Below are 26724 nucleotides of genomic sequence, written 5' to 3' on the forward strand. Positions count from 1 at the left end.
CAACATGATGCTGCCACCCTCGTGCTTCACGGTTGGGATGGTGTTCTTCAGCTTGCAAGAATTCCCCTTTTTCCTCCAAACATAACAATGGTCATTATGGCCAAACGGTTCTATTTTTGTTTCATCAGACCAGAGGACGTTTCTCTAAAAAGTATGATCTTTGTCCCCATTTGCAGTTGTAAACTGTAGTCTGGCTTTTTTATGGCGGTTTTGGAGCAGTGGCTTCTTCCTTTCAGGTTATGTCGATATATTTACTTTTGTACCCGTTTCCTCCAGCATCTTCACAAGGTCCTTTGCTGTTGTTCTGGGATTGATTTGAACTTTTCACACCAAAGTACATTTATCTCTAGGAGACAGAATGTGTCTCCTTCCTGAGCGGTATGAGGGCTGCGTGGTCCCATGGTGTTTATACTTGCGTACTATTGTTTGTACAGATGAATGTGGTACCTTCAGGCGTTTGGAAATTGCTCCCAAGGATGAACCAGACTTACGGAGGTCTACAATTTTTTTTCTGAGGTCTTGGCTGATTTCTTTAGATTTTTCAGTGAATGTAAACTTCCGACTTCAACTGTATGCTTGACCTCACACAGTTCCAACTCCATCATTAAGGCACTCTTGACAGCATGGTGCCAAGTTTAATAACCTCTCCCTCAATGTCAGCAAAACAAAAAAGGAGCTGATTGCGGACTTCAGAAGGAACCAGGCTGGGCATGTCCCTATCTTCATCAACAGGGCCGTCGTGGAGGATTCCTCAGTGTGCATCTCTCTGAGAAACCAAAATGGTCACCTTCACCACAGACATTGTGGTGAAGGTGGCATGTCAACGTTTCTTCAATCTCAGGATGCTGAAGAAATTCAGCCTTGTGTTTTCTGTTATTGCTGCTGAAAGGTTAATTACATTTCTCTGATTTTGCCTGTGCTTCGTTCAGTTTATCCTAAATAACTCCCTAGTCCTTGCCAATGACAAGCATAACCATAAAATGATGCAGTGATGTTGGATTTGCCCCAAACCAAATGCTTTGTATTCAGGACAAAGTTACTTTCTTGCAGTTTTACTATTGTGCCTTATTGCTACAGGATGCAAGTTTTGGATTTTTCCCCCCAATTCTATACAGGCTTCCTTCCTTTCACTCTGTCATTTAGGTTGTATTGTGTATGTATTGTGTATTGTGTATCCCTGTATTGTGGAGTAACTACAATGTTGATCCATCCTCAGCAGAGGACACCATCAGATTCACACTGCCTGCCCTCCAGGACATATACAGCACCAGGTGTCGCAGGAAGGACAAGAAGATAATTAGGGACACCAGCCACAGCCTGTTCTCCCCGTTTCCTTTACTCAGACACGGGCAGTCCAGGAACATCAGGGTGATACAGTGCCTTCTGAAAGTATTCAGTTCCTTATTCCACATTTTGATGTGTTAAGAGGCTGAATTTAAAATGGTTTAAAATGAGATTGACGTGTGTCTGTCACTAGCCTACACAAAGAGGAATTATGTTTTGGGCTGTTAAGTTACTACACTTCGGATGGTGTATCAATACACCCAGTCACTACAAAGAAACAGTCGTCCTTCATAAACTCAGTTGCCGGAGAGTAATTTTAAACCAGGTGATTTTAAACCAGTTACAGTTAAGTGGCTGTGATAGGAGACAACGGAGGATGGATCAACATTGTAGTTACTCAGGCTTCTCGAGTGGCACAGTGGTCTAAGGCAGTGCTAGCTGTGCCACTTGAGATCCTGGTTTGAGACCAGGCTGTCGCAGCCGACCGACTCATGGGGCGGTGCACAATTGGCTCAGCGTTGTTTGGTTTAGGGAAAGGTATGGCCGGCCGGGATGTCCATGTCCCATCGGGCTCTAGCGACTCCTATGGCAGGCCGGGCGCATACACGTCGCCAGGTGTATCCTCCAACACTGACTTCCAGGTTAGTGCTGCTTGTTTCGGAGGATTTTTCTCCCCAATTTCATGGTATCCAATTGTTTGTAGTTAGTGTCTTGTCTCATCGCTACAACTCCCGTACGGGCGCGGGAGAGACGAAGGTCGAGAACCATGCGTCCTCCAAAACACAACCCAACCGCACTGCTTCTTAACACAGCGCGCATCCAACCCGGAAGCCAGCCGCACCAATGTGTCGGAGGAAACACCGTACGCCCAGCGACCTGGTCAGAGTGCACTGCGCCCGGCCCGCCACAGGAGTCGCTAGTGCACGATGAGACAAGGATATCCCTGCCAGCCAAACCCTCCCTTACCCCGACAGCGCTAGGCCCAACAGTGCGCCGCCCCATGGACCTCCCGTTCGCGGCCGGCTGTGACAGAGCCTGGGCTCGAACCCAGAGTCTCTGGTGGCACAGCTAGCACTGCGATGCAGTGCCTTAGGCCACCCGGGAGGCCCTGTTTTGGAGGGTTTTTAATTTAAAAACTTTAACTACGCAAGTCACTTAGGAACAAATTCTTATTTACAATGACGGCCTAGGAACAGTGGATTAACTGCCTTGTTCAGGGACAGATTTTTACCTTGTCAGCTCGGGGATTCGATCTAAGAACCTTTCGGTTACTGGCCCAACGCTCTAACCACTAACCTACCTGCCGCCCCAGGGATTCACGACTCTCGACCTTTGCCTCTCGAGTCCATACGGGAGTTGCAGTGATAGGACCAGACTAACTACCAATTGGATACCACAAAATTGGGGGCAATTATTTTATTTTTTTAAAAGGGGTAAAGAAACAAATATTCCAAAATATTCAGTCAGCTGCAATAACACAAAAGTAAAACTATAAAAAAAAATGTGGCAAAGAAAATGAACAAAGCCTTGTGTGGTGTTGGATTTGCCCGAAACGAGTACAACTTCTTATTTTGAAGCATAGTGTCGGCTGCATCATGTAATGGGTATACTTGTCATCAGCAAGGACTAGGGAGTTATTTAGGATAAACTAAGCACAGGCCAAATCCTAGAGGAAAACATGGTTAGTTTGTTTTCCAACAGACACTGGGAGACAAATTCACCTTTCAGCAGCAATAACGTAAAACACGAGGCCAAATCTTCAATGGAGTTGCTTACCAATACATCATTGAATGTTGCTGAGTGGCCGAGTTACAGTTTGAGCTTTATAACAAAAATATATTTTTTTAAAAGCCATGAATTTCTACGGCAAGAAAATGGTTGTCTAGCAATGATCAATAACCAACTTGACATTGTTTGAATAATTTTTAGTATAATGCACAAATATTGTACAATCCAGGTGTGCAAAGCTCTTTGAGACTTACCCAGAAAGTGTCACAGCTGTAATCACTGCCAAAGATTCTAACATGTATTGATTCAGGGGGTTGAATACTTATCTAAATCAAGATAAAATGGGGGGTTCTTTTTTTTTAACATTAAGGATATTTTTTTTTTCCACTTTGACATGAGTATTGTGTGTAGATCATTGACATAATTACAATTAAATCCATTTGATCTATTTAAATCCCTTTTTAGATTTAAATTTTAAGGCAGCATAATGTGAAAAGGGGGTGTAGACTTTCTATAGGCATTGTATGTGAAAGTAATTGAGATAATTGAAATAGTATCTGAACCCAGGTCTGGTACCTGTTGATTCCCAGTCATTCCACAAAAGCTAGTTGGCATTGGCTAGCGAAACTAACTCTAACTTCCTTCATACTGCACACAGATACATAGAAATGGTATCCACACTTAATTGACAGAAACTCGCAGTATTGCTTTAAACATGAGTAGCACGAAATGGACATGAGTTGCTAGAAATGAGTAACGTTTGTTTTATTGTCATTAATATTATTAAATCATATCCACCCTTAAGAAAAAGTGGAAGCATCAAAAAAAACTACAAAAAAAAAAGGGGGAAAAGGTAAAAAGTATAAGACGGGAACATCGTGAGCCAAAAAGAAAAATGGCAACAGTACAGGAGATTCATTGAATACACCGCATTTTGATTGTACACATGATTCATTTCTCTCTTGTTTTAAGTTCCTACTATTGCTCTCCCAATCACATTTGTTCCAACTAGAAATCATTCTGAAAAACATTGACGTTTGAGTCAGAGAGAGGCCAAGAAAAAAAAAAAAAAAAAAAGCTAAATACCCACTCCCATACAAATGGTAACATCAACCTCGGCTGAAAACATGAACTAACAGGCAAGCAATCGGAGGGCCATTCATTCGCAACTCAATCCCATTCAGGAATGTAACTGAAATATACCTCCATTGTCAATAAGGATAATTTTTTCCCCCATAAATGTTTTCATTCCCGAGTTAAGAGTTCAGATGAAACAACCCTCCAAAACACACAGGCATGTCAGGTTGAACTGACATAAAGCTGTTGTCTCTGGAATGTTGAGCTTACAATTGGTTTCCTTGACCAGAAAAGCTTGATATAAATGCAGCTATTTGGGTTATTTTTCTTTGTTCGTGCATTAGTGAACCATTTAAAAGAATCAAAGAAAAAGACTGCAATGACCGACAATTGACAATTTCAGGGGTTGCTGACAAGAGACCATCAATTAGATACATACAATATTATAAGAGTAAGAGGGAGAGAGCGGTCTACAGTAGTCCTTGTCCCTAATGATCCGTTCTTGTACAGATCAGAATTTTAGAGTCCACTGCTTGATGCTGGCATCATGGGAGGTGGTCACTAGCGTGTGCTCATCTATCCAGGCCAGGCCACTGACATGGTGCAACCTGTGGGCGTCTGTGGAAAGGGATAAGAGAACAGTCATTTTACAGTGACACTAGTTATCAAGTGATGTCATATGGCTAATATTTTAAAAATTGGGCGTGAATATACAGTATGTGTTGCTGCTAAAAACTTGAGCATATGGTTTTCCACTGGAAAGTGTGAGCATTTGAATGTATCCCTAGAACAGGGATTAAAAGACACTCTTACACATCTGTCTAAATTGGAAATGTTGCTGTTAAAATAAATCCTTTTCATTCTGAACTGGAATAAAACAGATCGAACACATCACAGATGTACAACAGAACACACAGGCTCAGTTTGATAGGGTTACACTAACAGTACAGATGAAAAATGACCAGGCCTACTGTACATCTTACTGTAGAAATCATTGTTGAAAGAAAGTCTAGGTTGGAACTGTTGCTGTTAAAATACAATACATATTTTTATTCTGAATTGGAATAAACTGATTGATCACATCACACAATGTAAACCACACAGAGTCCTAATTAGAGGTGTGGCTGGTTGAAGTTTTCAAAAAGCATGTATATTCTGGGCTCTGTTTTGGAAGTGCAACACTGAGGTCATACTCTTCCTGTACTTGTTTTTTAAGTATGTCAGAGTTGTGAACCCCGACTCACATAGGTATGTGGTGCCAAACTGGACCAGAACATCTACTGCTTTCTCAGTCAGACTGACCGCTTCCTGCTGTAGATGAACAACCTACAACTGGGTGTTTGCCTCAAAAAGCATCTTGCCTCTCAGTTTAATGCAGTTAAGAATTTTAATTATTGTATTTTAACAGCAACAGTTCCAACCTAGACTTGTTTTAAATAATTTCTACAGTAAGATGTACGGTAGGCCTGATCATTTTTCCTCTGTACTGTTACTAGGGTTGCACTATCAGTAGCTAGCTTGATTTGGTGAATGTTAGCTACTACCTGTGTACAAGGCCAGGGGATTGTTTGAAAGAGAAACTCACGTCTACGATGAGTTCGTACTCCCTTATTTCTGCTCATCATCACCTATTATAAAATTACAACAATGCCTTGCTAGCAGACTTAAATTTTCCACTGTCGAAGCACTGTTTTCTGAAGCATTCTGCCCTGTCCTCAAAGAACTCCCTGGGTTTACCATCATGCTGTGGATGTTTGGTCAGGACGTGTTGTTTTAATAATTTGTTCGTTTTGAAAGCCATTACTAAGCACTTCACCGCTCAAAACACATTGTGGGCGCTCCTCGTTATAAGTTTGTATGAAAGAGAGAAACTCATCGCTGTATATCCGTTTCATAACAATTGAGCTCAGTCAGAACTTGTGACTAGCATGAGTCCATTTGATAACAGCGGTGAGTGATGGCGAGTGGGACTGACAAGTCAGTGGCTGACAGAGCTGCAGTGTGTGTCACGGAGTGATCAAGAAAACTACAGGGGGAAAGAATGTGGTAAACCGCGAAGCACACGGGCATCACCCTCTCACACAGCTGCCAAACTGAGCAGAGACCGCAGATGCACTTGGACAAATCAATTCCAGTAATGAAAGAAATAATTATGAATTTACTCTGACACGTCACGACCCACCATTAACAGGTCCATACTTTAAGGCTGCTCTAGAATGACGGTGTATAAGGAGGATACTGCCATCTAGCGGTGGTGAAAATAATGACATTTGGGAACATTGGGGAAATTCTGCAGCAATGGTACAAGATACTTCGCCAGTTATCAGACACTGAAAATGTGATTTTTTTTTCTATTATCCCAACACCTCCCCCGTCCTTTTTGTAAAATTAACATTTGTTGTCCTGACAAATCGAACTACCCGCACAAAATGGTAGATTTAGCTACCAGCTCAAAATGGTTGCTACAGAAAGATCAGCAGTTTAAAACCCCATCCCAGTCGAGAATGGTGACACATTATCCCAGCAACATCCTCAGTTTCCATGACTTCAAATATCTTAATACGATGACAAAGAGAGGATTTAAATAACTCCAGACACTTCTCTCTGTAGGTGTGTGCGCATGCCACCGTTGCTCTCTGAAAGCAGTTTCCCCCCTCACCTGGGATCTTCAGCCTCTTGTCTGCATCATTCACTGTCCAAACGTAGACCATCATGTCCATTCCACCGCTGGCAAAGTGCTCATTGTCGGGGGACCAGGCCAAGGTAACTACTTTAGCGTGGTGTCCATAAAAATCATTTTTGACCTGTAGGAGGGGGATAAACAGAAATGGATACAGAATCTAACATGTAACATTAAAAGTCTCCACTCACACTCAAATTGATTGTATGCATTACACTACCACCGACTGATATTCACAAACCCAAATGGCATTTGCTGTTCATTGGGCTTTAGGATATATTTATTGTACATAATTTGAGCATTCAGGACATGTTAATAGGTCATTTTAGCAAATTTTGCTTGAGATGGATGCGTGAGAGACTGCATACCGAGTAATCATCCGCCACGGTGAAAACTGTGACGACCTTCTTCTCGTCAGTGACGGCCAGGTAGGCTCCGTCTTTTGAGTAGGCCATGTCTGTGACTGGCCCTTTGGCCTCCATGCTCTTCCCATCATCCTTCAGAGTGTTGCCTTGGACAGAATACAAGCGGACCTTCCCATCCTGCCGGGAGGAGGGAGAGAGGTGTCAAAGAAATACTATGGACAAAGGGAGGAATATTGAGTAGTTAGATCCGAACACCTAAATAAAATCAGCAATCAGTTGAACAACAGTGTCATTCCCTCAGTTTCATAGCACTTGTTAATAGTGCAGAGGGCTGTGGATCCAACTTCTTGGGATCTTTAGTCAGCTGCACCAAAAGATCTGGAGCTTCTGCGTATCACATTAAGTGCATGTGTATAATCAGGCTATTCAGGAAAACTGTCATGGTGCTCCTTTGATCTAACTTTATTAATGTCTGCAAGATCACACAATCACAGTATTCATTACAGAACCAAATAGCACAGTATAACGTCATTGTAAGACAAAACCACCACATTTTGCTCTAATGTGGCCAAAACGCAACAGCGCTCGCCACTTGGCAAAATACACAGGTATTTGGCTATGCTACAGTTTGTTAACGACAATCTGCTCTAAAATTTGAAACTGTATAACTCCCAAGATCTAAATACATATCCCATAAAACTGATTGAGATCAAAATGGTTACTATGCAGAAAGATGTTTCACCGTTAACTTGAATTATTCTGCATGATTGAATGCAGTGGTGTTTGTCTTCCAGTAACGTAAATGATGCTATTTGGTTATGTTCTGAATACTGTGATCACTATTAGAGCTGTAGCGGTGACCATATTACCGCCACACGGCAGTCATGGCCGCAGTAAAAATTGCTTCTCTCGAGGGAGTAAAGGTGCTGTCAACAGTTAGTAACATGTTTTCGCAACTAAATCTATCGATGTGCCGAAAAGATTTCACTTGGTTTCCCAAATGAAGCACTGAGGAGCTGCAGGAACAGGGTTGGAGAGACCATGGTACAGAGAGTTTGGGTGGAATATCACCTGTCGCACTGCGAGACCATGCTCTTCAAACAGTGGCTAATACTTAGAGTTTAATACGTGTTGTTATATTTATTTCTCAGCTGCTCATATTAAGCATATCCTCTGCTATAAAACCGAAGAAACCAGCATCAAATAGACCTTGACAGCATGATCAAATAGACCTTGACATTCCATTATTTTTGATCCCACACTACATATAGTTCCAGTTCAAATTAAGTTGCTATTATAGCTTATACTTACTGCCCCGCCCACTGCCGCAGTACTGCCCCCTGGGTGGATGGCTCCTGCTTCAGGCTCGTAGTCCAGACTGTCCAGCGTGAACACCTTCTTCTGGTTTTTCAGCAACACCACCTGACGACCACACAGTCAATATTAACACTATCCAGAACAGACAATTTAATGGTGTCACCCATATATGAATAACACAAAATACCTATTTGTATTGACAACAATGTCCACCATGCTATGATGCCTGAATGACATGAGTGGGCACACATTAGGAAAATATTTTTTTACCTGTCCAATGCACACGGCCAATGTGAGCCCCCCTGTTGCTACGGAAACATGTTTAGGCTGGACGTCCATCTTTACCAGGTTGGAAGCACTACAAAAACAAACTGTTAGTAACCACGTTTCCAGCCACAAGTATGCGAGTAAAGTCATACCCTATAAAAAAAAAAAACGAAACATGAAGTTAGTGCAATTTTATAAATGGCAACAGAATTTGTTAGTTCGACATGGTCAGAACTTTGTGTTGTCAATTACGCGTGAAATGACGTTGGACGCCTTTATGTGCAAACATTGATATAATAACCATCATATCGAAGTAAACTTGGAGTCATATGATAATATGGTGTGTGGTTCTCCCACTAGGACTCGGGAAACCATGCAGTTTTAGGCTACAGCTGAAATAAGTTATGATGAACTTCACAGGGTGGTGAAAGTGCATGGTAATGAGCTTGATGCTGCTGTCCAAAAAATATCTAGGGTCTTATTTTGTTGACATTATGATCAATGCTCGACTGCCGTTGGAAAAATATAAATATTATTGAATTTACCCATAATCTCATGTAGACTAGCCTATCAGCACAGTCTACCTGCAAACTGTTGGCTAGAGCGCAGAAGGCAAGATCAGAATGGGCACATTTGCTATTTAATGCAATAGTTGTGACAAAACTACCAGTAGAGTTGAAAATGTGACGGAAACAACACTTCAGATTTTTTTTCTTCGGTACATGAAAACTTAAGTGAAAAAGTACATTGTGTGCACTACGTCATCACACACTGATTTTAACAACTCAGTTTGGTGGAAACATTCACATTTTCTTTATGCACACTTTAGAATATTGATATATCGCTAATTGGATGGAAACCGAGCTATGCAATCGTTTTCAAATAACATGGCCCTTTAAGTCTTGGGGGGGGGGGGGGGGGGGAGAAATCAACATGTCAATAGATTAACTATTAACTGAACATACCCTTTCCCAGAGGTGTGGACTCAAGTCACAAATATGATGACTTGCAACTCGACTAACACTAATGACTCGTGACTTGGATTTCTGCCTTATGACTTGACACTCTCCAAGCCCAACTATAAAAAATGGTGCTATTAAAAAAAAAAGTGTGCAGCGCATCAACTCCTCATTTACCGGATTACAGTTTGAATCGGACAGCAGCCAATCAAATTGTGCCAGCTGAGAAAAAGTTGTGAGTGGCAGTGCAGAGGAACGTCGGCGTGTGAATTCAGATGGAGCCCTTGGAAAGATGATACCCAAACATTTTTATTTTCGGATATAAAGACGACGCTGTATCAAAAAATGGATTGCAACTTGCAAAACATGCGGAAGAAAATTAGACGGAGGCGCAACAATTTCCAACTTTGTTCGACATTTGAAGCTGCACAAAGAACGGTAAGTTGTGGCTAATATAGCCGACAGCTATATATTTTATTACTTTACTAGTGTAGGCTAACGTGACGTTAAATCAATGAGCCTCCACAGTCAGTCAGTGCGGGTATGTGATCATTGCACCCAAGACTGAGCTACAGCTGGCTGGGCAGTTGGTAGCCTAAATCCTGCCTGAATTTACTGCTGTTCCTAAAACCATTGACATACGTTAGCCTACTGTAACCACAAAGAGAGTGTGTGTGTGTTAAGGTTGGGCGATTGTGTACAAGCCTAAGTCGCCCAATTACGATCCTCGATCACTATTGGGGGGGGTCTTTCTCATGGCTACCCATGTAGTTCCATGGAAATATGTTTGTTTATTTGGAAAGTAATAAATAGTTATTTTTTAAAAGCATTCATGATTTGCGTAAATGTAATACTAACTATTACCTTTGTTAAAAATATGAAATGGCATTACATTTGGTGAAGAGCACATTATGACTTGTTTAGGACTCAAAACTCAGTTTAGGACTTGAGACTTGCCTGTCTTGACTTGGGACTTGAGTGCTAAGAATTAAGACTTACTTGTGACTTGTAAAACAATGACTTGGTCTCACCTCTGCCCTTTCCAATATCATTAATAGTGTTCAATCAAATGTATTTATAAAGCCATTTTTACATCAGCAGAAGACAAAGTGCTATACAGCAACCCAGTCTTAAATCCCAAAGAGCAAGTAATGCAGCTGCAGCATTTATACCTAGAAAGGCAGGAACCTAGGAAGAAACCACACTCTTCTGTCTGTGCCAGGTAGAGATAAGAGTACATGACCATTAAGGCCAGATCGTTCTTCAAGACGTTCAAACGGTCATAGATGACCAGCAAGGTCAAATAATCAGTGGTTATAGAGGGTGCAACACGTCAGCACCTCCAGAGTAAATGTTAGTTGGCTTTTCATAGGCGAGCATTCAGAAGTCAAAACAGCAGGTGAGAGCGAGAGGGTTGAAATAGCAGGTCCAGGACAAGGTAGCATGTCCAGTGAACAGGAGGTGTCAAATATACATGTCACTATTGGTTTACGAATGAACATACCGAAAGTACGACATCACAACAGCTATCTTGTCCAATGACAAAAAGTGAATTTCATCATAAGGAAGCAGTATTATTACAAAGCTACCCTCACTAGAGATAAGAGAGAACTGATAAATATTTCAGTGAAATCTGTCTTTTAATCTCATCTTCTACACTAAGTATATGTAACAGTTTAACTCTAGTACGTCCCCTCGCCCCGACCCGGGCACGAACCAGGGACCCTCTGCACACAACAGTCACCCACGAAGCATCGTTACCCATCGCTCCACAAAAGCCGCGGCCCTTGCAGAGCAAGGGGAACCACTACTTCAAGGTCTCAAAGCGAGTGACGTCACCGATTGAAACACGAGCACCACCGCTAACTAGCTAGCCATTTCACATCGGTTACATATAGAACACTTCTGGACCCACCTGTATTCTTTCTTTGTCACGCTGGTGAAGCGGACCGTGTCATCCATGCTGCAGGTCACCAGCTGGTCGGCCTCGTCCACCGCCATCTTGGTGACAAGGTTGCTGTGGCCCTTCCCTGAGAAGCAGTCATTCTCCCCGGTCTCCGCATCCCAGTAATGTGGAAGCCACAGTTAAGGATCGTGTCTGACTGTCACCAGGAGAGGGCAGCAGAGCAGATCTTAACATGAGCTTAACTAACTCAAGGGACCAGAACATTGGTGGTGTGGGCCTCTTGTTAAACTAACAGATGGATACAAGGACATTCGCAGCAGTTATGTGCAGTACATTTATGTAATGGAATATAAGCAGACGTGGCGATTACATTTTATGTGAGTCTTCATTAGGTGCCAATGTTGCTACTGGATTATGAATACACAAGGCTTTGACTATTAGCACTTGAGGGAATTTATTAGGCTCCTTGTGTTCCAAATGCCAACCATCTAGATAAGCCCCATTCATTCAGGGGAAATGGACTGTGCAGAAAGCACAGTTCATCATTAATATGCCTCAGTGTTGACACAGCATGCCTTCATTTTCCCAGTGAAAGGATATTGATGTGCCCGTCATGGCTGCCAGAGTAGATGTAAGCCCGCCCCTTGTTTTTGTGAACTGTCAAGGACTGAATGGATTTGCTGTGACCCTGTAAGGCACAATGTGAGAGATTTGTTTAGCACAGTCATCAAATAGTCAGTTAAGAGCATTCTATTTGACTCAAGTGTCGCAGTTGTGATACTTTCAGTTTTGGCACAAATTTAGCATTTCCAATCAATGTGAAATTTCATGGGTCTCTAGCAAACTGTCAAAATTAACCATTTCATTTTGAGGAATGCTGACAACCACTTGTATGCCATCTCCTTTCCTGTTACTGAACTAAGTGCTTGTTTGAATAACAAGTGACTTGAAGACTATTTTTAAGGCAGATTACAGGATCAGGACAAAGAATGTTTGTAGACATCATGATAAGCTAAGTTAGCTAGGGACCGTTTCTGTGCAGAGCATCAATATCAGGAGATTAAGCCTGCCAGTTGTGTCCAAATTGTAAAAAATAATTCAATATTAAACACCCTCAAGCCCTGACCCTCAATCCCCAACTCTAAGATGTGTTCACACTACACCATATTGCATTCTGAAAACCCTGTAGTGTGAAAGAAAGTTTAGGCTTACCTTGATGGTGCGGAGCGGCCGGTCGGGGTTGCTCTTATCCAGGTAGTTGATGTAGCCCGACAGGGATATGCTGAGCAGATGGTCCTTCTGCCACAGGCAGCCCAGCTGCTGGTCCATGACGTCAGTGCCAATGTTGAAGGTGGTGAGGGCCATGCTGGTGCCCACATCCCACAGCTTCACAGTCTTGTCACCCGAGGCAGAGATGAGCTGGGAGCTGTCAGGGCTCCAGCTCACCTGAAGGAGAACAGAGGGAAGGAGTGGACCCAGGGTGACAAATAGGCATCACATCACTGTCGGTTATCACAATGCTTTCAGAAGAAACCGGTGCCGCTATAGTTTCTCTTTGGTAATGCAAAATGTACAGTCCCAAGCATTTTATTAAGCAGATGGCTAAGTTAGTCACTACAGTCTCCCTGAGACCTGAAGTAGTCACACTGGAGCTAGACATTCCAACACTGCATTGCATGTCATGGGTTAGAATCCCAGTTCAGATATGCCAGTGATGGAATACATTAGATAGTCTAATTATGTTGTTATACTCAATCACCAATTAAAATTCCTAGAAATCAAATATTGTTGGGGGCATGCAAAGTGAAATAGAGGAGTGATGTTTTAAAATGCAGGGGGTACAAGAAAGTCTGACTTTTCACAGGAACACATTGCACTTCTAATTTGAAAAGGAAAGCATCCATTTAGTTTGTTTACGTTCAAGTCCCTCTAGCAACTGCATGGCAGCTTTAATCTTGACTGGGTGTTCAACCCTCAGCAGTGAAGCCTGACAAGTTATGCTGAAGAGGAAAAATACTTTTCCATTCTCAGGAGGCTAAAGTAAAAACCCAATGCCTACATGTCTCAAACCACCAGGCAAAGTTGAACGATAAGAGAAACTCCGTAAAAGCTGTTGAGATACTTACGGCATAAACTCCTCCTTCGTGGGCCTTCGCTCCGCCCAGAGTCCCAAGCTTCTCGCCAGTCTTTCCGTCGTATAGGAAGATCTAGGAAAACAGGGCAATGTGACACTTCTAGTAAGAACCAGTACTGTAGGGTAAAATTGAATTTCAAGAGCCACGTAGAAACACTCGTCTACTACTGCCTTCCAGTCAGCAATTGTCAGTTCACTGGAAAGTATCTGACAATGTGCTGAGTCACAGCTGTTTTCTACTGTACTTCTAATCCCCCTCCACCACACACATTCAATAAAATATACTGAACAAAAATAAAACGCAACATTCAACAATTGAGTTATAGTTTATATAAGGAAATCAATTGAAATAAATTCATTAGGCCCTAATCTACAGATTTCATGACTGGGCAGGGGGGCAGCCATGGGTGGGCTTAGGCCCACCCAATCAGAATTTGTTTTCCCCACAAAAGGGCTTAATTACAGACAAAAGTACTCCTCAGTTTCACCAGCTGTCCGGGTGGCTGTTCTCAGACGATCCCGCAGGTGAAGAAGCCAGATGTGGAGGTCCTGGGCTGGCGTGGTTACACGTGGTCTGTGGTTGAGGCCGGTCGGGTGTACTGCCATATTCTCTAAAATGACGTTGGAGACGGCTTATGGTAGAGAAATGAACATTAAATTCTGGCAACAGCTCTGGTGGACATTCCTGCAGTCAGCATGCCAATTGCACACTCCCTCAACTTTAGAAATCTGTGGCATTATGTGACATTACCTTTGAGTGGACATTTGTCCCCAGCACAAGGTGCACCTGCGTAATGATCATGCTGTTTAATCAGCTTATTGATATGCCACACCTGTCAGGTGGATGGATTATCTTGGCAAAAGAATAAATGCGCACCAAATTTGATAGAATAAGCTTTTTGAGCATATGGAAAATGTCTGAAATCTTTTATTTCGGCTCATGAAACATGGGACTAACACTTTACATGTTGCGTGTATATTTTTGTTCAGTATAAAATACAATGCTAGAAGAATTAAGATAGGCTGTCAATGTCCGGCCAACTGTGGTGGGTTCTGAGACCACCTTAGTGATGCTGGGTCCCTGACCATGGAGCAGCTCTGGTAGCTAGCGGACTCACCTGACCATCAGCGCCAGCCGTACAGAAGCGGTTCCCGTCTGGAGAGAAACGCACGCAGTTGACAAACCGGCTGTGGTCCTAGGATGGGGTAGGAGATTGTTAGAGACTTGAGCTTTTCCAAAAAGAAGGACTATTAACTAATGATTTTCTGGTTAATTTAAGCTACATTTGTACATTGGTTGTTGTCTATCAATTATACTGTCAAGTTTAAGTCTCTTGAAAATATTGCAAGTAATTTGACAGTTACCTGACTAACTCATTGATCCAACTTTCTACGAACCCATTCTTTTAAAACAGAGAATATACACAAACAGAAGGGACAACCTACTTCTGGAGACCCTTTGCAGAAATTCTTCAGATGAATTTCAGTTGTTTCGTTACATAAGGTTCCCTTTTCAACCAGCAGTGACACCCATATAGTAGATCTCATAAGTCTCAATTATTCCGTAGTCTCTGATGAAACTTCATGGGAAAAAGCCTACATGGAGCTCAGACTGGCACCAACAAACACAACAAAACATAGCAGCGTGAATATCAAAAGGAAGTCAGTGCCAAAATACTTGATCTAAACGCAATGCTCTTAACTCTTGGCGCACAGATCCCTTTAGCAGGATCATTTTCGGCAACATCCGCTGAATTGCAGAGCGCTAAATTAAAATTAATACAAAGAATATTTAATATCATTAAATCACAAGTGCAATATACCAAAACACATCTTAGCTTGTTGTTAATCCACCTGTCGTGACAGATTTTGAAAATAAGCTTTACAGCGAAAGCAAACCAAGCGTTTGCGTGAGGACATCGATCAGTAGACAAAACATTACAAACAGCTAGCAGCAAAGTAGCTTGGTCACGAAAATCAGAAAAGCAATAAAATAAATCACTTACCTTTGATGATCTTCGGATGTTTGCACTCACGAGACTCCCAGTTACACAATAAATGTTTGTTTTGTTCGATAAAGATTATTTTTATATCCAAAAACCTCCATTTGGTTGGCGCGTTTTGATGAGTAATCCACAGGCTCGTGCAGGTCGTGACAGGCAGACAAATTCCAAAAAGTATCCGTAAAGTTCGTAGAAACATGTCAAACATTTTTTATAATCAATCCTCAGGTTGTTAACATAAATAAATCAATAATATTTCAACCGGAAGGTAAACTATTAAATACAAGAGAGAAAGAAAATGTCTAGCTACCAGTCGTGCGCATGAACTAATCGAAGGACATCTGGCACTGACACGATGTGATAAATCTTGCTCATTTTTCAGAATAAAAGCTTGAAACTATGTCTAAAGACTGTTCACACCCTGTGGAAGCCATAGGAAAAGGAATATGGTTGATATCCCTTTAAATGGAGGAAAGGCAGGCAATGGAACAGGGATTTTTCAAAATAAGAGGCACTTCCTGGTTAGATTTCCTCCAGTTTTCACCTGCAAAATCAGTTCTGTTATACACAGACAATATTTTGACAGTTTTGGAAACTAAAGTGTTTTCTATCCTAATCTGCCAATTATATGCATATTCTAGCATCTAGCCCTGAGAAATAGGCAGCTTACTTTGGGAATGTTATTATTCCAAACATAAAAATACTGCCCTCTAGCTTCTTAAAATGACTATCAAGGAGTATGAGATTAGCGGAATCAGGATGTGCTTGAATGGAGACTGCAACATTCTGACAAATAGATAACACTATCTTGCCTCGTTTGACCGCATATAGTTTTAAAATTACTGATTGAAAGGGGCATCCCATTTGCATCCTTCCTAACTAATAGACCAAATGGTCATGTTCAGCACTACAGCAGAAGTGATTTAATCTCTACGAGTGAGGTCATGTGCTTAATAAGTATATCTGTTACAGAGGAGTGTAAATGCTTTTTTTTTTTTAGGCTGGATCACGTTGAATTGTAGGTTTTAATTCTGTAATGTATTGATTGTTGTGTCCCCCCCCCCCCCCCCAATATTTTTGCTAAATTTGCCTAATGGGACTCAAATGTGGATTTGTAAGCACTAAATGTGTATGGACTTGGCCAAAGACCACAAACAGGGACTGGTGGCAGCCTGTAGCGAACCCTAGTCCAGACTAGAGGTCGACCGATTAAATCGAGGCCGATTTCAAGTTTTCATAACAATCGGAAATCGGTATTTTTGGGCGCCGATTTGCCGATTTTTTTTTTTTTTTTTACACCTTTATTTAACTAGGCAAGTCAGTTAACACATTCTCATTTTCAATGATGGCCTAGGAACGTTCTGCCTCGTTTAGGGGCAGAAAGACAGATTTTTAACCTTGTCAGCTCGGGGGATCCAATCTTACATTGATTACATTGCACTCCACGGGGAGCCTGCCTGTTAGCAAATGCGGTAAGCTAAGGTAAGTTGCTAGCTAGCATTAAACTTATCTTATAAAAAATAAAAAAAATCAATCAATGACTGTCATTGCTCCAATGTGTACTTAACCATAAACATCAATGCCTTTCTTAAAATCAATACACAAGTATATATTTTTAAACCTGCATATTTAGCTAAAAGAAATCCAGGTTAGCAGGCAATATTAACCAGGTGAAATTGTGTCATTTCTCTTGCGTTGATTGCACGCAGAGTCAGGGTATATGCAACAGTTTGGGCTCTTTGCGAACTAATTTGCCAGAACTTTACGTAATTATGACAACATTGAAGGTTGTGCAATGTAACAGGAATATTTAGACTCATGGATGCCACCCGTTAGATAAAATACGGAACGGAATAAACGTTTTGTTTGAGGTGATAGTTTCCAGATTAGTCGACGCGTTATAATTCCTGCAATAACTTACGGCTGAATTTGAAAGGGGTTCCTTCGTTATTTTACCGTTCATGTCTTCCATAGAGAATGTCTTGATCTACTTCAAATAAGGTCTGTGTTTCGTGCAGACTTAAACCGCCTCGACGTTTTGATACCCGTGTAAATCTCACTAGGATAAGGTAACGTTTGTCAACATATTTTCATAAATCCACTCTACATATTTTTTTATCTTCGCTTATATTTAGCCAATATTGATCAGAGTTACCTTGTCCTATGGATATCAGTTATAAAATTGGCACGGTGATGTAAGCCTACACGAAACAGACCTTATTTTAAGTGAATCTAAAAATATCCTATGGAATAAATGAAGGAACCGCTTTTCAGATTTTGCTAGGTGTCATGGGAATGACTCACACTTTGGTTGTCAATTCTTACCATGCCCATTATTAAAATAGGATTTCCTGCATATAGAAATTAAAGTTTGTTTTCAACATTCATCACAGGTAACTTAAACTCTATTTTTATTCAAACAGTTGAGAGTATTTGTCTCCTAAGCAGACTCTTCAGTATCATTTTCACTTCAGAGCTGTGTGCGTGTGTGTATTTATGTATTATATTAAGTTATAATAAAAAATTGTTCATTGAGTATTGTTGCAATTTTCATTATTACAAAAATGTGTGTATGAGATATATATAAAAAAAATAATATATGTGTGTGTATCTCATACACATACATATATACATATATATATACATACATATATACACATATACATACATATATACACATATACATACATATATACACATATACATACACATACATACATATATACACATATACATACACATATACATATACATATACACACATATATATATATATACACAAATCGGCCGATTAATCGGTATCGGCTTTTTTGTCCTCCAATAATCGGTATCGGCATTGAAAAATCATAATCGGTCGACCTCTAGTCCAGACACATCATTCCAAAACTGCAAAAAAGCTAACTGCTCCAAGGCAGGTAGTGTTTGCTAAGCATAATGCACCACCTTTTCTCCCCAAAAAGGACACTTATTGAATAAGTTGAGGTCAGTCTGTACTTCCCCTATTCACACTTTCAAAATGTAGGAATGAAATTGACATGTGAAAGTACATAAAACACTGATCCTGAGAAACTGAGAACCACTCAAAAGTAGTCAGGAATGTACAGTGCATTTGGAAAGTATTCAAACCCCTGGACTTTTTCCGCATTTTGTTACGTTAGACTTATTCTAAAATACATTTTGCAATCTACACACAATACCGCATAATGACAAAGCAAAAACTGATTTTTATAAAATGTAAGCAACATTTTAAATTAACTGAAATTACATTTACATAAGTATTCAGACCTTTTACTCAGTACTTTGTTGAAGCACCTTGAGCAGCGAGTCTTCTTGGGTATGACGCTACAAGCTTGGCACACCTGTATTTGGGGAGTTCCTCCCATTCTTATCTGCATATCCTCTCAAGCTCTGTCAGGTTGGATGGGGAGCGTTGCTGCACAGCTATTTTCAGGTCTCTCAAGAGTTGTTTGATTAAGTCCAAGTCTGGGCTCTGGCTTGGCCACTCAAGGACATTGAGAGTTGGCCTGAAGCCACTCCTGCATTTCTTGGCTGTGTGGGTCATTGTTCTGTTGGAAGGTGAACCTCGCCCCAGTCTGAGGTCCTGAGCATTCTGGAGCAGGTTCATCAAGGATCTCCCTGTACTTTGCTCTGTTCATCTCTCCCTCAATCCTGACTAGTCTCCCAGTCACTGAAAAACATCCCCACAGCATGATGCTCCCACCACCATGCTTCACCGTAGGGATGGTGCAAGGTTTCCTCCAGACGTGATGTTTGACATTCAGGCCAAAGAGATCAATCTTGGTTTCATCAGACCATAGAATCTTGTTTCTCATGGTCTCAGAGAACTTTAGGTGCCTTTTGGCAATGTGCCTTTTACTGAAGAGTGGCTTCCGTCTGGCCACTACCATAAAGGCCTGATTTGTGGAGTGCGGCAGAGATGGTTGTCCTTCTGGACGGTTCTCCCATCTCCACAGAGGAAATCTGGAGCCCCGTCAGAGTGACCATCCGGTTCTTGGGCACCTCCCTGACCAAGGCCGTTCTCCCCTGAACTGCTCAGTTTAGCCGGGCGGCCAGCTCTAGGAAGAGTCTTGGTGGTTCCAAACTGCTCACATTTAAGAATGATGGAGGCAATTGTGTTATTGGGGACCTTCAATGCTGCAGACATTTTTGGTACCCTTCCCCAGATCTGTGCCTTGACACAATCCTGTCTCGGAACTCATGGCTTGGTTTTTGCTCTGACATACACTGTCAACTGTGGAGGTTATATAGAGACTTTCCAAATCAAGTCCAATCGATTGAATTTACCAGAGGTGGACTCCAATCAAGTTGTAGAAACATCAAGGATGATCAATGGAAACAGGATGCATCTGAGCTCAATTTCAAGTGTCATAGCAAAGGGTCAGTTTTATTTATTTATTGCAAAAATTCAACAAAAAACTTTTCGTTTTGTCATTGTGTGTAGATTGATGAGGAAGAAATGCATTTAATCCATTTTAGAATAAGGTTAGAAGATAAAACATGGAAAAGGTCAATGGGTCCAAATAAACTGTAAATGCATAGGCCCAAGACCAGAGTGTAGTTCACCTTGACTACAATATTTTCAATATGTTCACTACAGAGTGTTCTTTGCTGTTCTGGAACCCTCTTTAAATTAGAGATGGAGGGGGGGAAAAGATACAGTAGAATATTAGTCGGATGTACCCGCACCAAAATTCCAGTATTTGTCCTTGATAGTTTGCTCTCCATCTTCTTTTTAAACAGTGAGCTAAATTGTTTTCAGCACTTTATTTCCATGACTGATCAAAACTCACTTTCTCATGGCTCGCACGTCACTCAGCAGCAGACATATGGTGAGCAATAACATCAAGTCACAAAATAAATGTGCAGTATCGAATTGCAATACATAGACTTGTGAGAATCGTGAGTCGCAATACATATCGTATCAGCACCAAAGTATCATGGTAATATCCTATCATGAGGTCCATGGTAATTCCCAACCCTACTTTAAAGCCTCATCAGAAATACTCCACTTTTCTTTTTTTAAATAGAGAAAATCTGCAACATGTTAACCAGACTAATGTCATCAGCAGCTCAGCACCATGAGCTAAGTGACTGAGATACTGTCAAAATCTCCTTTCACACTTTAAAAAGAAACCAAAGTTGGCTTGACTCCTACACACACTGATACGTTCCATGGTCAACAAATGTATGGCTTCCCAGTGGTGTAAAGTACTACTTAAGTCATTTTTTGGGGGTCTGTACTTTACTATTTTAAATAACTACATTCCTAAAGAAAATAAAAAAAGGTACTTTTTACTTCATACATTTTCCATGGTACTCATTATATTTTGAAAGCTTAGCAAGACATGAAAATGGTCCAATTCAGACTTATCAAGAAAACATCTTTGGTCATCCCTACTGCCTCTGATCTGGCGGACTCACTAAACAAAAATGCTTAATTAATTTGTAAAGGTGTTGGGGTGTGCCCCTGGCTATCCGTAAATAAAAAATAAAGATGGTGCCGTATGGTTTGCTTTATATAATGATTTTTAAATGGTTTATATACTTTTGATATTTACATATATTATAAACCAAATACTTTGACTTACCGTACTCAAGTAGTAATTTACTGGGTGACTCACTTTTACTTGAGTAACTTTCTATTAAGGTATCTTTCACTCAAGTATGACAATTGAATACTTTTCCCACCATGACTTCCGCCCGTGCTCACGACAGGGCTAACCGAGTAAAAAGGGCTATAGTACCAAAAGGAAATACAAAAACAAAATCCAGAACCAATTCCCAAATTTCTTCAGAAATGTCAGACACATTGGCCTTTTGTAATTTGGGGAAAAGTCTGTACTCTGCCCTCTCTCTGTAACTCACAAATCGATAAGTGGTCAAGTGGAGTGTCAATTAGTTAGTAGGCAAACGAAAGACTCTCCTCCCCTCCTCAATAGCCTCCTTTTGGCGAACAAGTATATCCTACCAGAGTCCTTTTACCGAAGAGTTCTGAAATCTGCCACCCCCCTTTGAATCAGCTAATTGCTTTCTCCTAGGAGAAAAGCTTGCAAACATTTAAAAACGATATGCCTTTTATCTACAAAATGTCTTTCACAACTAGCTAAATTTGAAGTCAATTTATACATTTATTTTGGGAGTACATCCTGTAAACGTCAGTTGCCTGATGCACAATTGGAGTAGTGATTTCCTACAAGCACATTTGTCCACTTCCCCTCTCCGCTCGATTACCTTTTTCTAAAAAAGGAGGAGGCCAGAGACACAAGTTGAGACTCATTGAGAAAAGGCCACTCACTGTGCTTGAGAACTTGAACTTGAAAGGGGGTCCCTCAAAGAAGGCCCCACAGTTGTCATCACTGCCGGTGATGAGGCGGTAGGGGCGAGTCTGCTTTATGTCCACGCTGTTGATGATTTTGGAGTGGCCCGAGATCTCGCCCACTGAGGAGCCAGTGTCCCACAGGAACACAGCCCCAAACCTGGAAGGAAGAACACACACATTTACAAAATGGGACAAGACATGATGCAATGCAAAATGTGCAGCGATTCACTAGATAGAAGCAAATCATTCATAAGTGCACAGATGAAAGAGGCAACCTTATCCAAGTTTTAGGGGAGTTATGAAAGTCTTGGGTGAAGGGTGTTTTTGAATTAATCTTCTGACATGTCCCAAAATCACATTTTAAAGGGGTTCAAGCAATATCTAGTAATTGAATATTCAATTCATGTCAGATACTGGAATGTTTACAACCGGGTTAGCCACTACAGTTGAGAGCTGTAGCCCCAACATGCTGGGGACATGTTCAGAAGACAAAACGGGAGGAAGCAATTGAAAAAAAAGGAGGCATCCCCTGAACATACCCATTAAGGATGTTCATTTTAGTTTCAAAAGAGTTTCTGTCTTATGCCTACTGAACACAACCCTGATTCAGCTGATCATGATTCTATAATTGATGGACATGTTATTACTGATGTGGAACAAAAACCTGCACACTCCGTAATGCATTAACAGCTGACCTAAAGCTTATACAATCCTCTACGACATACAATCATTGTTCACCAAAGTGTAAATGCTGCACTGTTAGCAGGACCTGAGCTCTTATTTGGAAAATAACGTTACAGGCACCATGTCCCGGTCCTGCATGTGGTCTGAACTAGGCCCTACAGACTTACTTCTCACGTCCCTCTCCCACACAAGCAATCCTTTTGCTGTCCTCAGTCCAGGCGATGTCCTTGATTTTGCCCCCAAAAGGCTGGTACTCGTACTTCAGAAGGTGCTCCTTCTGGGTAGTGTCCCAGATACGGATCTTACCAGACACATCTATAGGAAACATATGTGAACATTGTAGATTTGGCATCACTACCATAAATTATCTCTGCCCATTTGGCTTTGTGCAAATGAGATGTTCTCCACAGAAACCACATGCATGAGAACACTAGGTACAGGGCTTGTCACTATTCACAATTAAGACAAATCCATTGACAGATGAGATCTGAGTGAATTTGAAAAAGCGTTCACGTTTCTTGGCATGTTTTATGATAAGACATGATTTATTAGGATCCCATTAGCCAACAGCTAGCCTTACTGGGGTCTGACAACAAAAAAAGACAAAAACACTACAATTAAAATACATTAACATGTAGTGTCTATGCGCGTGCATCTATCAGTTACACATGCATGTCAGTACATACACACAACAAGTAGGACATAACTATCTAGCTACCTCCAGACGCAATGTAGAAGCCACTGGGAGCGTACTTGGCAACAGTAACTTGATGAGGGTGCTCGGTGTAGATGTCAGCTATGGCAGGGTTCTGTCAGAGATGAAGGCAAAACTTGAACGTTAGTACAGGTTCTCACACACACAATATAGACTGGGGAAGAGGGTATATCCTTTAATAAAAATCTGACCAGCCCAGTTCACACGTTGTACTGTACATGAACACACCCAAATATAGGCCTGTGAGTTTCAGGTTATCAGCTGTCAACAATGTGTCAGGTGATATGTTCATTTGATTTAAGGAATTACATCTATGTTCCTGATGATGACACTCTTCCCATTGGTGTAGAGGAAGTTGTTGCCTTTGGGATCTCCACCAAGGACTTTGGCAACTCCTCGTTCCATCTGCGGGAGGCTGGCAAATACATGCTCTGTGTGAACGACAAGGAAGTGTGTATTATTATTATCATCATCATCCAGGTTAGTCTAGGCATTGATCTATTTGGTTGGTAAATAACATACACATTAAGATCAGCCTACAGCAGCTGTAAAAACTGACAAATCAAAACTATACTTCAATCAATTAATACAAACTAAATGACACTTGCTTGTATTATGTATGATGCCAGGCCTCTGAAATGCATAACAGACGACCTGTAATAGCCTTCTGTCACAAAGACAATAAATAGGCTGTCATGTACCTCTGCTTTAGCTGATTCATTAACTACACGTTAGCAGATAAATGTAAAATATGCATACGACTGTGTAGTCTTACTAAAATCACGCACACACATTCAGTGACATGTCAACAATGCGTTGCATATTTCGTGCAGAAATCGAGATTGAAATTGTTTGTAGGAAATATGGCAAAATCGAGTAGGTTCCCTTTCAAGTTCCATTCACTGAGAGGAAACTCAACTCAATTATGAATACGTGGCTATTTACCTAGTTACAGAAGAACTTTAGCAGCGGTGTGATGTCTCAAGACAAGAAATGTGATTGAAATTGCAGAATGGGCGAGGTTAGTGCTTACACACGTAGTTACAGTAGCTAGCTAGCTGTTTCTCTGTGGTGAAGCACTATTTGTACTGAGGGAACGATTAAAGGTCCATCGTTAATGTATATCATTTCAAAATTGAAACTAATAAAACGACTTACTCAATTCATAGGTCATATTCGCAGATTTTGTATTAATTCCTCCGATGAATGAAACGCCAAACCTCCCTTATCCACCAGCAGTTCTGGACTCTGCTAATCGCACAAACACGGAAGCGAACGGCACTCTCCGTATGCCTAGCTTTGCCCATATATAGTAAACTCAGCTTCGACGCGAGCAGCTGTCGCCCACTAGACTTGCGCTTACTTGCCTGTCGAGGAAATGACGTTGCCTTGAATAGTCAAGTAATTCAAGAAGATACCCAACAAGGTAAATAAAGGACACTTTGCCCCAGAGGTTATGGAATCGATGTGATGACAAATAGGTAAAAAATAACTATTTTAAAACCTAACGCACTCATACAGCTATGCAAGCATCAGCACTGGATGTGGGGATGGGGGATCCCCAGCACAGGCGGCTGGTGGCACCTTAATTAGGTAGAACAGGCTCATTGTAATGACTGGAACGGAATTAATGAAACGGTATCAAACACATGGTTTCCATGTTTTACATTAGAGTCATTAACGCACAGGGTTTCCCAAACTCAGTCCTGGGCCGCGAGTCCTGTTTCTAAACACTACCTCATTGATGTGGATGCTACCATGATTACGGATAGTCCATAATGAATGGTGAATAATGATGAGTGAGAAAGTTACAGACGCACAAATAGCATACCCCCAAAACATGCTAACCTCGCACCATTACAATAACACGGGAGTTTAGTATTTTCTTTGGGGGGGTATAATATTTGTGCATCTGTAACTCTCTCACTCATTATACACGAATTCAGGACTATCCATAATCATGGTGGCATCCACATTAATGTAGAAGTGTTTAGAAACATATTATATTCTTATTTACAACAAAAAGTGACTCCAAAATGACACACTACATTATTTACCATTAATTTCTATTGGGCACAAAATAATCTGAAACACAACCAAAACAAATAGCAAATGCATCCAACATGTTTGTAGAGTCACGAGCTTGATGTAATCATTGCATGTTAGGAATATGGGACCAAATACTAATCTTTTGACCTACTTTAAATATGTGGATTTGTCCCAATACTTTTGGTCCCCTAAAATGGGGGGGGGGGGGGGGGGGGGGCGCTATGTACAAAGAGTGCTTTAATTTCTAAACTGTTCACCTGATATGGATGCAAATAACCTAAAATTAAAGCTTTAAACTCATAGTCAAATCAAATCAAATGTATTTATATAGCCCTTCTTACATCAGCTGATATCTCAAATTGCTGTACAAAAACCCAGCCTAAAACCGCAAACAGCAAGCAATGCAGGTGTAGAAGCACGGTGGCGAGTGAAAACTCCCTAGAAAGGCCAAAACCTAGGAAGAAACCTAGAGAGGAACTAGGCTATGAGGGGTGGCCAGTCCTCTTCTTTTATCAATGTTTATTATGAGTATTTATGCAAAATCACTGGATGTTTTGGAATCAAAACATTACTGCACGTAACGCGCCAATGTAAACTGAGATTTTTTTAAATATATATATGCACATTATCAAACAAAACATAAATGTATTGTGTAACATGATGTTATATGACTCATCTGATGAAGATGTTCAAAGGTTAGTGATTAATTTTATCTCTATTTGTGTGTTTTGTGAAAGCTACCTTTGCTGTGAAAGAAATGTCTGTGCTTTTTTGGATTTGGTGGTGAGCTAACGTAAATATATGTGGTGTTTTCGCTGTAAAACATTTTTAAAAATCGGACATTATCTTTCATTTGCTGTATTGGACTTGTTAATGTGTGAAAGTTAAATATTTTTTTTAATATTTTTGAATTTCCCGCGCTGCCTTTTCAGTGGAATGTGGGGCGGAACCCCAGTCCTAGACAGGTTAACTGATTTTTGTCCTCTGACGTCCTTGGGTAGGCAGAGGGAGTCTGGAAGGGCCTCACGGAATCTTTGTGTTGTCTGAGAATTTATAGCACGTCATTGTATCATTTCATATCCAAAGTGCTGGAGTGCAGAGCGGTCACGTGTGTTTGCAAGGCAGATGTCCCGAGTTCGAGCCAGGTATGATGAGCCGGATTTGGGGGAAGTGGTACTCGCTAAGCAAGCAGCGTGATGTCCTTGGCAATTGTTCT

General features: G+C 41.1%; 1 protein-coding gene across 1 annotated transcript; it reads right to left on the bottom strand.

The window, feature by feature from the left end:
* Positions 1 to 3760: 3760 nt before the first annotated feature.
* LOC129815203 (WD repeat-containing protein 1-like) lies at positions 3761 to 24773 on the bottom strand. The gene is made up of 15 exons (XM_055868716.1): positions 24618 to 24773; positions 23769 to 23890; positions 23463 to 23553; positions 22912 to 23059; positions 22037 to 22217; positions 14836 to 14913; positions 13710 to 13790; positions 12796 to 13029; positions 12182 to 12271; positions 11593 to 11747; positions 8722 to 8809; positions 8446 to 8556; positions 7138 to 7311; positions 6749 to 6893; positions 3761 to 4707 (listed from the first exon to the last, which is right to left on the bottom strand). Exons 1-15 carry the CDS (start codon positions 24631 to 24633, stop codon positions 4601 to 4603), a joined length of 1821 nt encoding a protein of 606 aa, XP_055724691.1. The 5' UTR covers positions 24634 to 24773; the 3' UTR covers positions 3761 to 4600.
* Between the last annotated feature and the right edge of the window lie 1951 nt (positions 24774 to 26724).

The sequence above is a fragment of the Salvelinus fontinalis genome, chromosome 18, assembly GCF_029448725.1.
Source record: "Salvelinus fontinalis isolate EN_2023a chromosome 18, ASM2944872v1, whole genome shotgun sequence".
NCBI classification, from domain to species: Eukaryota; Metazoa; Chordata; class Actinopteri; order Salmoniformes; family Salmonidae; genus Salvelinus; species Salvelinus fontinalis.